The sequence below is a fragment of the Budorcas taxicolor genome, chromosome 14, assembly GCF_023091745.1.
Source record: "Budorcas taxicolor isolate Tak-1 chromosome 14, Takin1.1, whole genome shotgun sequence".
Lineage (NCBI taxonomy): Eukaryota > Metazoa > Chordata > Mammalia > Artiodactyla > Bovidae > Budorcas > Budorcas taxicolor.
The window spans coordinates 89,324,491-89,337,073 of NC_068923.1; the positions used below are offsets into that span (position 1 = coordinate 89,324,491).

Sequence of the window (12,583 nt, forward strand, 5' to 3'; positions counted from 1 at the left end):
CTTGCTACAATGTCACTCCCAGAGTGAGAGTTCACCTTCTGGGGCAGGACCATTGCCAAGAACAAGCCCCCATGCGTGTGGGGTGACCAGAGCTCATGTCGGGCAGCAGGGAGGAGAGAACGGCGGTACAAGGGTAAGGGGCTTGCCTCAGGCCTGGCCGGGGACTCAGTGACAGCCAGCTAGAGCTGAGCCCGTATGTCCTACAGCAGTGATGGGCCGGAACTGGTCAGAAACTAGAGCATCCCTGCAGTGGAAATTCCTGAGAACCTTTCAAACAGGTCCAAGTTACCAGGCTGAGTGATGGGACTTCCCAACAGAATTCTTCAATTTCAAAGGGATAAGTGCTAATGTATAACTGGTACATGTCACCTTCAACCATAACACTCTCCTGTCCCTAGCATTCAGATATGGCTTCCCTATTTCATATACACACATTTCTAAAACTTACTGCTGAAAAAGACCTTATTTTTAAAAAAGAAAGAAATAATAAATGTGGGAGAATTTTGTTAAATGTATTACAGTAAAAATGACAGAATGTAGTTACTGACTGGATGACGACTGGGCTCTCACAAACCACGGTTAACAGCTGCCCCTCTCCGCTGCTGCTCGGCCTGCTAACCTCTCTCCTGCCCACCCTTCAGGTCACTCTCATTTTTTAAACCAAAAAACTCCTCCTCAATATTGGGTCTTTTCTTGCTTGCTTCTACCAAACATTCCTCTTTCCCTGTGTGTTCACAGGGAAAAACCTGCTTCCACTAGTTCTCACTCTTCTGAAGCGTTTTCTATCACATTTCCACCCTTCCACTCACGCCATCACACAGCAGTCGGAGTACAGCTCTCCTTCCCAGAAATCACTCTGTCCAAGGCCAACAATAAATAATCTCTTTGTTGCTAAATTCAAAGGTGCCTTTCAGTTCTTATCTTACTTGAATTTTCAGTAGGTTTTGACCTTGTTAACAACTTCCTCCTAAGCATTTGCAAGCCAGGGCCTTCGCCCAATTGCTCACTCACTCAAAATCACTGCATCAAGCACTAGTTCACATACGTTTACTGGTACCTGCTATACGGCAGGTGTCGTCTTAGGCACAAGGGATACAGAAATGGACCACATAAAGCTCCCTTTTCGGTGTAGTGGAGAGAAAACTGATAAACAACATAAATATATGTCACATAGTGATTTAAGTGTTGAAAAATAATACAAATAACATCATGCTGATAAGGACCCTACTCAAAAGAGTTTATACTGATTCCATTTATGTTAAGTTCCACCAACTTAACATAATTAATCTATCATCTATTGTCGAAAAACACTTGCAGGGAGGTTCAGTGCTGCCTCCCTAAAAGCAGGAGCAGGGGTTGACTGAAAGGGGCTTGACAGAACTTTCTAAAGTGATGATAACACTCTAATCTTGATAAAGGTTTGGGTTATTTCCACCTGTCAAAACTCATCAATGACATACTTAAGACTTACACATTTCTATGTAAACTTTACCTAAAAATCTGTAAACAAATACTGAGCTCTAGTGAATGACATGCAAGCTGAAGTTTTGAGGGGCAAAATGTACAACTACAACTTACTGAATTAGACTTAAACATTAGACAAATGGAGAGGTGCAGAGAAATGCGATAAAGCAAAGAGAGTAAAATGTCAGCTACAGAACTTGGTGATAGACAGATACACACGTGTTCACTGTAAAATTCTTTATATTTTCCTGCATGTTTCTAAATTTTCTTAACAGAAGGTTGGAAAAAAATAAGGCAAGGGTTGGGGATAGGGACAGGGGGGCCTGATTTAGCCAGAGGGAATCAGGAAAGGCCTCTGGAATAAGGTAACATTTGGGCAGAGACATGCACATATCTGAGGAATAACATTCCACTCAGAAGTGAGAGCAAATGCAAAGGGCTTTATGTCCGACCACACTTGGCATAACCCTCCAGGCTAGAACAGGCCACACTGAGAACACTCGTAATTCTGGGCACCAATGAAATAAGTCACCAAAGAGATAAAATACAGGAACTAAGAAATATTTCTGAGGAAAGAGGGGAGATGATGTAGATTTGAAAATTGCTAAGATGGTTACAGACTGCTGAAGCAAGAAGAACCAACCCTGACCCCACTCTTGCATTCCACCTCCCACAGCTAATTCCCACAACCCACTGTAACATCAGCCCAGAAGACTAGCATCCACCTTGGGGCAGTCTATTTTAATTTCTCACTCGGGTTCGTTGCTTCTAACCTTTTAGGCAACAGCTCAGAGAATAAGAATACATCTTACATAAATGTATCTGTTTGTCCTAGGCTGCTATTCACCTACAGATTTTATACACACAAAAACACACCGGAAAAACAAACTGTCAGGAAACAATGCTTACTTAACACACTCCAGGTTTCCAATCTGGTCAATACTGATTTACTTTATTCTGCCTTCAAGTGCTGGTCACAATCTATTAACAGGCTGCAACTTCTGATTTGAAAATCACTCATCTAGATTCCTCACTCATGTAGATTCCTACAAAATTCTCTTCACGCAAAGTTCACATACAGTGGCTACAAGCACACGGAAGCATTTACCTGGCCCCACAGAATTAAGTTTTATGTACTTATCATTTTAAACAGGAATGTGCCCACTTTTCTCATTTATAAAAGCCTGGCCTGTTTTGTTCTGCTTTGTCTCCTTAACTCCTCATCTGTCTATACCACTTCTAGAATAATCTTAAAACGCAAATATGACTGTGCCACTCCCCTGCTTAAAATTCCTGTATGTTTATCCATGGTTTCCGGGGGCTGGGGTGGGGGAGGGGCGGGACTCCAAAGCTTCAGCAGGTACACAAAACTCTTCGGAGGGCTGTTTATTCTTCTGTATTACACAGCTTGCTTCCTCGAATGCTCAACTCAAGCTGTAACAAAATACCACTTCCTGAGGTCAGCTTCTTAATTTGCGGGTGTCAGAGATCTGAACGTGCAGTTAGCTGCCCTGAAAATGAAACCTTTCACCACACGTGCCTTCTTTGCTGCTTTGCTAACACCTACTCCTCTTTCAGAAACCGCTGAAGGGTCATCTCTTCCAGAAAGTATTCTTTGATCTCAGTATCACAGGGTATCCTATTAACCCCCCTCTACACATGTTCCCCTCCACAGCACCCTAAACTTGGACCTCTAGCTTAGCTTTAATTAAATTGTACAGTCAATGACTATTTACTTATCTTTATCTCCCATCAGATCAGAGGTTCCTGACAGTATGGAAAGCTTCTTACATATCAGTGTCATAAGGGCAGACACGTGAGACTTTGATAAATGACTAATGATAAGTAGTCAAAGAGAAGACAAAGGAACAATGAGAGATTTTTGAGAGGAAGGAAAGATACTTCATGGCCAAAAATCCTTGCAGGAAACAGTGGAGATTTCCAGTAAGTGGATAAAAATAAGCTCAGAGAAAGGTCTGGCTTGGACCTGTAAATTTAACAGTTAAAACGATGGGAGAGTGTAAGACTCAAGAGAAACACCCATTCAGGAGCTGACTAAAGCCTGAAACCACAAGGAGGCAACAGGCAAAGTCCTATAATCCAGTAAAGGGCACTAAGAAAAACACAGCTCAGAAAGTCAGACAGGGTACCAACACAGCAGCTGTGGCGGGAGAATGAGGGCACCGAGGCAGAGACCGCGAGAGGCGCCGTTTTCACAGCTGCGAGAGGAGACAGTTCTAACCTCTGTAGGAGGTAGGACTGCATACACTGTCCTGGATACAGGACACTGCATCCACCAGGGGTCCCCAACTCTAGGGCCATGGACTGGTCTCAGTCCCTGGCCTGTCAGGAACTGGGGCGTGCAGCGGACGGGGGTGGCAGCGAGTGGCGGTGGAGAGGACGGATCTTCATCTGTATTCACGGCTGCTCCCCACAGCTCACGTTACCCCCTGCAATCTGCCTCCTGTCAGATCAGCAGCAGCACTCAAGGAGGAGCTCGAAACATATTAAGTGAATATGGGAGAGATGACCAAATGGAATACACAGAATATTCTTTAAAGAAAATCATAGGAAGCTGAATGATTACCATGGAAAATTAAAAGATGAAGAATTATTCCCTGGTAGCTCAGCTGGTAAAGAGTCTAACTGCAATGCAGGAGACCCCGGTTCAATTCCTGGGTCGGGAAAATCTGCTGGAGAAGGGATAGGCTACCCACTCCAGTATTCTTGGGCTTCCCTGGTGGCTCAGCTGGTAAAGAATCTGCCTGCAATGTCGGAGACCTGGGTTCGATCCCTGGGTTGGGAAGATCCCCTGGAAAAGGGAAAGGCTACCCTCTCCAGTATTCTGGCCTGAAGAATTTCATGGACTGTATAGTCCATGAGGTGGCAGAGAATCAGACACAACTGAGTGACTTTCACTTTCAATGAAAACCTGAGTTTGTAACAGTGCTTCTCAGCAGGCTTACTGGATCCCTCACAGTACTGAGTATAAACTGAGAAAAGAAAGATGGCTACTTGCTTCAAGCTTAGCCTAGGGAGGCAACAGTAAAAAAAGCTAGAGAACTGAGACTATTACAGAGTGTGTCAGGGTCACTCTTTTCTAAAAGTAAGCCAAGAATCAAATCGACAGTCATGCAAATTAATATAAGGTTTTTTCCTCTTTCTGTCATGTAGCACATGCTTTAACTATAACTAGCAATTGTTCTTAGTTTTAAAAAAATACTTGGTTTGTAGCAAATACACTGTATGAATTAGATTCTAACTTAGATTTCAAATAACTGAAAGGAAAAATTTCATATACATATTCAACACTCAGGTTATTATTAAAAAGTTGCTATCTAAGTCACACATCTTTTAAAAAAATAAATAACATACCCTGATGGCAGCGTTTCTGTGTTGGCACCTCCAGACTGCTGCCGGACAGGCTCCATACATCCGTCAGGCTGTCTTAATTTGGCTGCTTCAAAAGCAGAGCTACCTGCAGAATTGGAGGTGGAAGGATCTAATGTACTTCGAGCTTCAGATCCAAAGGCTGCACTGTTAGAGACAATACATTCATTGTTTTCCGAGGAGGTCAGTGTTTCTTGAACTGGAGGGTCTTCAACAGGAGTACTAGTGCAATTTGAAGACAAGGCGGGTTCTCCAGATCCTATTGCAGTACCCGTGCTGGAAGCGTTTTCAGTCGGTGCAGATGAGGGTGAGTCTCCATTAACTGAGAAGGGAAAATCAGTAAGATGATCTGTCAAGAAACGACCAAGCGCCCAATTAACTCATCAACTGTATTTATTCAGAGCCTAATTCACACCAAGCAGTGTATTAGGTACTGATGGAAATAAGACAGATAATACTTTTGGTGGCTCATATTTTTGAGATGAATGTTAAATAATAAAAACTTAAGAATATATATGTAACAATAACCCAAACTTAAGGAAAGAGAAATCAACATGAACAAACGTTTTTCCTCCAAACAATAAATTCTGAATATCTACATGGGTTAAATAAAAACTTCAAAATGACCCCATTCAATCTCCCTTTTCCTATGCAAATACAGCTAATATCAAAAGAATTCTTGTCAAATATAAAGTGGCATTAACTCTTAAGACAGTATTGCAGGGGACTGCAAAAAGATCCAGGAACTCATTTTATACTTGCTGGAGAAATAACCCAGCATTGAGATCCATTGACATAATTTTAAAAATTTTCATTTTAAATGTAATCAATCCATTTCAACTACATGTCACTGTAAGAGAAAGTCAAATTAAAACTGGGAAGGGAATAGATTATTGAAGAAAACCTACTAGAAAATTGCACAGCAAAGTTCTAATTGAAACAGAGGAAGGAGACATAATTAAGAGTGATGAAATGGTCAGGCAGATTTTTAAAGAAAGAGATGTAAACAGTGGGAAGAAGAGAAATGAGTACTATTAAAAGGAATCAAACTGTAGGAGCAAAACAGTACCAATCAAGTTCTGTACCAACTACAGGGGGGAGCAACTTTGGAAGAAAAATATCAGTAACAAAATATAAGAAATAAAAATGTACAGTGCTACCTGTACTCAACACTTAGAAAACCTGAAGAAAAGAGGATGTGCACAGAGAGAGTAAATTCTGGTCTCTTATATGATATTCAGAATTCATGGAATATATGATGTCCAAAAGTGAACTTTTTCATTTAACTTTCAATCTTGACCAATGTAGAAACTGATTTCCAAAAAAAGAAAAGATTAGCAACAGTCTTTGGAAAGCAAAATAACGCTAAATGGAAAAAGCGGAATATTTCAGACAAGATAATCCGGCCCAATAAGAAAGAATCATAAACCCTTATCATACTAAAACACATGCTAACAAAGTGTTAAAAACAGAAGAGGAAAATTAATTATTAAACAGCAGCTCTTAGCTGTTCAAGGCAAACCCTTCTCTCTGACAACAATTCAGCTCCTCCAAGTGCTCTGAGCTCTTCTCTCCATCTGCACCACTGGCCCCCTCACTGTTCCTCGCTCGCTGCAACAGCATCCTAACTGGTCTGCCCACTTCCTCTCTGGTCCAACTCCAACCCATTCTCCAAACAGCAGCCAAAGTAATCTCTTAGAAGCATACAAAAGATCATTTCACTCCCTAATTAAACACACCTATTGCACCCAGAGTAAATTCCAAGTTCTTTACCATGGCTCATGAGAAACACTCCACATAGTCGGCCCCACAGCTCCACCTGACTTCTCACGGTGGTCTCCCTTCTGCCCCGTGAGCAGAGCGAACTCCCTCCCCTCAAGGACATGCACTGGCCGCTGCGCTGGCCTCAGAATATCTCCTGCTTCTTATCACGCAGCGTGCAGGCTCAACCACTCCTTCAGAAAGGCAGCGCTCAGGCACCTTATTTAATTCTGCACCTGCCCCACCCTCAGCCCACGCTGCCTACTAGGCTGTTTTGCTTCTCATGTTCTGAAATAGTTTGTTTTTATTTCTTTTTCCATTAGTTCAAAATGCAACACTTTGTCAGACTTGTTCCACTTTTGTATTCTCAACAGTTACAATGCACCTGGCATATGAAAACAATAAATGTTCAGTTCAAGGACAAATCACAGAAGAAGCAGTAAACATCTCTCTCTCAAAACTAGGCAGAAAAAAAGAACATTAGTAGAAACATTAATTAAGTACATGAAGGACTGAATGACACAGTCAATATACCTGTTCTAAATTATAGCACTAGAGAAGTAGTTCTGAGTTTTCATTACATACATATTCCATCCAAACAATCTAGGAATTTTAAGGAAAAAAAATGACGCGTAAAGGGCCAAAGAAAAATTCCAATTTTACAATCAGGAGGTGAAACTCTGATTATAATTCAAGAAAACTAGAAACAAAAAAAATATATAACTTACTGAAATGTTTACTGAAAGTCTGGCAGATTCTGTAAAACATTTGTTAAGGAGTATCTTATTTAATTCCCACAGAACAATGCTATGAGGAAGATACTACCCATTTTACTAGTAAGAAAATTGATGCTTACATGTCCATAAAAATGATAGTTCTCCCCCACCTGCAATCAGTTTAGCTTAGAAGATTTTTTTTATAAAACCTTAAATAATTATTAAGTTAAAGAAAAATAATAGTTATGAAATCACAAACTTTAAGGAAATTAATGGCATGGAAATACTTGTATGAAATATTTGACATGGCAAAGAGGTATCCAAGGGTATAAGAAAGAATAGCAATAAGTGAGCTTAGCTTTCAATTCCAGACCCAGGGGAAAATGGGAGAAGGAAACAAATCATAAGAAAAATATAATAGATCAGAATTTCCTAACCTGATTAGAATCTGCTGGATATTGTAGAAAGTATAGCTCTCACTTTCCATTCTAGAATAACTGAAACTTTTAGGGAATCTCTGGGATCTGTATTTTTAGCAAATGCTTCAGATGAATTCTTAGAAGTAAGGTTGGAAAAACCATGAAATAATGCCTTAGCAAATTTTATAAAGAAAAATATAGTTTGAGTAGCATTTGGAATACCATGTACACCTTTATATCAGTAAGTCTAAAATATATTAACTAAACTAACTCAAGAGAAAGAAAAATTGATCAATCAGAGTAGAAATGTAAAAGGGGATAAAAGATCGAACAGTGTCCCTCCAAAAGTCAACACACTCAGTTTTTGAGCCTTCAAGGAACAGATTACCCCCGTGTTCTCTGATATGTTACAGTACATTGGTGGCAAAAAAGAAAAAGGAGTTTCTTAATTTATTCTCCAAAAGTAATATAACCCTAAAACTGAAACTGAATAAATTAAACAATGGGTCAATATTAGGAAATTGTTAGGAAACCATATTTAACAGGTTAAGAGTTAAAAGCTACATGTTTATTTTCAATACAAATCAAAAAAGATTCAAAAAATATTGATAAAACTGTTGATAAGAGGAATCTAGGAAAACTCAAAAATAATCTAATTATCTTCCAGAAACCAACAGTAAGCATGATATATTAATGGTAAAACATTAGAAGAACTTCCTATCAAGATCAGGAACAAATTTTAAAATCAGAACAAAACAAGGAAGACCACAATTACCACTCCATTTCAATACCATGGGTTATGTATGAAAATGCATTAAGACAAGAGAGAAGTGAAAAATACCAAATATAAAATGGTAAAACTCATTGAGAGAGATAAGAGTATTTATTTATATCACAAGAGAATAAATTGAAAATAAAATTAGAACCAATTATTAATTTGACCAAAACATTTCAGCACCATGATCAGACAGATTCAAGTTCAACATCAAGATTACACTCAAGACCTATCTGAAGAAAAAGAAGAAACGTTTCTTAAAGGTATTTTAAAGCATAGACTGGAGACAGAATTCTCTCTAAATGAGAAGATTCAGTGTTGCTTCAAAATTTAAAAAGTAAACTATCCTCAAAATGCAAAAATTCTCATTCACTGGTAGTGGAAACGCAAAAGACACAACCATTTTGGGTGTCAGTTTGCCACTGGCAGTTTCTTACAAAAGTAATAATACTCATCGTTAAGATCCCGAAGTCACAGTCTTCAACTAAGCTCAGTTGAAAACTTAGGTCCACATCAAAACCTGCATGTGAATATTTACATCCACTGTATTCATAATTGTGAAAAACTATAGCCACCACAATGCTTGGTTGTGGACAAAGCATAGGTGAACAGATAGACAAACTATGGTACATCCATACAATGGAATATTATTCAGCAACAAACATAAATGAGATATCGTGCCACGAAAATACATAGAAAAGCCTTAAATTCATCAGGTCAGTTCAGTTGCTCAGTCATGTCCGACTCTTTGCAATCCCATGGACCACAGCACGCCAGGCTTCCCTGTCCATCACCAACTCCTGGAGTTTACTCAAACTCATGTCCATTGAGTCAGTGATGCCATGCAGCCAAACTAGAGAGACAGTAAAGGATCCGTGGCTGCTAGGAGTGTGGAAAAGGAGATGAACGAGTGGAGCACAGTATCTGAATGATACTGTGATGGTCAGCACATGGCAATATGCATTTCTCAAATCTCACTGAACCCAGGCAATACCAAGAGTGAACCTTAACATAAACTGTGGGCTTTCATTAATCATAGTGCACTTATACTGCTTCATTAATTATATTAATAACAAATATGCCACAGTAATGCAAGATGTTAATAGCAGGGCAAGTTCTCAGTGGGGGTACTGGGAGCATGCATTTGATTAGAGGGATGACTATTCATATATATCAATGGTTCTCAACAGGACATCCACTGAAGACACTTAGCAATGTCTGAAGACATGTCTGGTTGTTACAACTAGGGGAATGGGTGGGTGTTACTGGCGTCTAGTGGGTTCAGGCCAGGAAGGCTGCTATGATCCTAAAATGCACAGGGATAGCCACCCACAACTGAGAATTATCTAGCCCAAAATGTCAAGAGTGCCAAAGCTGAGAAACTCTGATTAATGCATATGTAACCAGCAACCAGGTGGTGTTCAGTCTGTTGTAGTTGCAAAATAAATACCTCTTAACTAATGACACAAGGATGACTGAACGGATAAACTTAACAATAAAGACGATAAGAAACAAGGAGGCAGGCAGGCAGGCAGGGATCATAGGTTCCTTCCTCAGGAGAGAACAGAAAATTGTATGGAGGCAAATAATTAAAATCCCATGTGACAGCAATGACAGCAGAAGCTTATGCAAAGCATTTCCTTCTCTACAGGTGTAAGATCACAGCCTCTGACTTGGCTTCTCAATGAGTGTATCACAAGCCTGACTCCACGCAATTATGACTTTTGATTTAGGAGACAGATCTCCCTCACTTCAGGTTTTATTTCTGAAAATTAATTTCCCATGGACTTTATGGTATGTACATCTCATAGCACCGTGCATTTGTCCTCTAATTAAAGCAGGAAAAGGAGGAAATATTGAAGTACCCATATCATTTCTGCCCCTTTTAAAAAGTATGACATGAAAAACTGATTTTATATATATATACACACACACACACACACTATATATACACTAAATTTCTTTACAATTCACACCTGAAAGTGGCTATGGCTTTAAAGGAGGGGGAGCACTAGGGAGCCTTTGGTGATGATGCAGTTTCGTGTCTTGATTGCAGTGCTAGTTACATGAAGCCACATGACAAAACTGCACGCGCACGCGCGCGCACACACACACACACACACACTTTCTCTCTCTCTCTCTCTGCAGGTATAACCAGTGAAATGGGGACTGTGTCAATGTCAATTCCCTCATTTTCATACACTACTATAGTTATACAAGACATTAACATTCAGGGAGGCCAATGAAGGGAACACGGGACCTCCCTGTACATTTCCTGGTAACTTTTTGTGAATCTGTATTTCAAAATAAACAACTAAAAGCAAAAGTCTAATAAATTTGTGAAATAGGTTAGTTCTGCCTTACCATACTGAGCTCTATTTTATTAGTAAAGCAATAATTATCCATTAGAAAAAGTCATTTCTTCTAGAAGCTAAGGGCAAGGGGGGAAAGTAGAGAAGAAAATCCTATTTTTCTTAAATACCACTGTCCTAGAAACATGGTAGATGTTTTAAATTTATCTCATTTAACCTTTGAAACAATCCTGTAAGGTATTACTAAGTATTTGTTTCATTTTATAAGTAGAGAACCTTAATTTTTAGAATGCTAAATTTGTCCAAGGTCACATGCTTATACACTGAGTACATCATGTGAAATGCCTGGTTGGATGAGTCACAGGCTGGAATCAAGATTGTTGGAAGAAGTATCAACAACTTCAGACATGCAGATGATACCACCCTCATGGCGGAAAGAGAAGAGGAACTAAAGAGACTCTTCAAGAAGGTGAAAGAGGAGAGTGGAAAAGCTGGCTTAAAACTCAATATTCAAAAAACTATGATTGTGGCATTGGGTCCCACCACTTTATGGCAAATAGGTGGGGAAAAAAATGAAAACAGTGATGGACTTTCTCTTCTTGGGCTCCAAAAACACTGAAGACAAGGACTACAGCCATGAAATTAAAAGATACTTAATCCTTGGAAAAAAACCTATGACAACCCTAGACAGTGTATTAAAAAGCAAAGACATTACTTTGCCGACAAAGGTCAATTTAGAAAAACCAAAGCTATGGTTTTTCTAGTAGTTATGTATGGATGTGAGAGTTGGACCATAAAGATGGCTGAGTGCCAAAGAATTTGATGCTTCCAACTGAGAATCTCTTAGACAGCAAGGAGATCAAACCAGTCAATCTTAAAGGAAATCAGTCCTGAATATTCACTGGAAGGACTGATGATGATCCTGAAGCTCCAATACTCTGGCCACCTGATGTAAAGAGCCAACTCGGAAAAGACCTGATGCTAGGAACGACTGAAGGCAGGAGGAGAAGGGGACGACAGAGGATGAGACAGTTGGATGGCATCACTGATTCAATGGACGTGATTTTGAGCAAGCTTCAGGAGATAGTGAAGGACAGGGAAGCCTGGCATGCTGCAGTCCATGGGGTTGCAAAGAGTCCGACATGACTGAACAACTGAATGAAAACCCATGGTTAAAGTGTTCAACGACAGAGCTAGGATTGGAACGCAGTCCTGTTAGAAACCAAATCTAATCTTTTCAATCATGACTGCCTCCCACTTTAGCTTAAAATAAGTATCAGTATTTACCAACTAAACTTAGCAAATGGATCTTCTTAAGACTCAAAAGAACAGGTAGGGGTGAGGGAAAATGCCCTCCCCTCCAAAGCCCTCATGTACAATACTGTCTTTGGTGAAAAGAAATCATTTATCTGCAGTTCCAGGCCCATAACCCCTCATCTGAAACTCTTAGGGCCAAGTGTGTTTCAGAATTCGTAACTTTGGAATGTAAAAAGGTAGTATGTCACATATATTATCTATTACACTAATATCAAGTCAGACTGGGGGCTAGACACTGTAGTTAAACACAGTATCCTTTCTGGAGTGAAACAGGAGGATATTCATACTAAGCAGAAAAAATTATAAATACCTTCAAGTTAGTCCTAGTCATTCTGCCATCAAGTGAGTTTACCAAAAAACTTTTGGTTTTAAGGATTTTAGGATTTTGGAATCACAGGTAATGGATTAAAAACATGTAATATGTTGCAC

General features: G+C 39.6%; 1 protein-coding gene across 6 annotated transcripts in view; it reads right to left on the reverse strand.

Annotated features, from left to right (window-relative positions):
• The window catches only part of WWP1 (WW domain containing E3 ubiquitin protein ligase 1), a 139,468-nt gene that overhangs the window by 46,976 nt on the left and 79,909 nt on the right, over nt 1-12,583 (reverse strand). For 4 of the 6 annotated variants that reach the window (XR_008200604.1, XM_052652076.1, XM_052652075.1 and 1 more), the window contains exon 9: nt 4,840-5,203. Coding sequence is in view for 5 of the 6 variants with exons in the window: in XM_052652076.1 (XP_052508036.1) it covers nt 4,840-5,203 (364 nt within the window). In the remaining variant the exon portion in view is untranslated. The remainder of the gene's footprint in view (nt 1-4,839; nt 5,204-12,583) is intronic. The other 2 variants (XM_052652077.1, XM_052652074.1) reach the window with 1 other exon arrangement.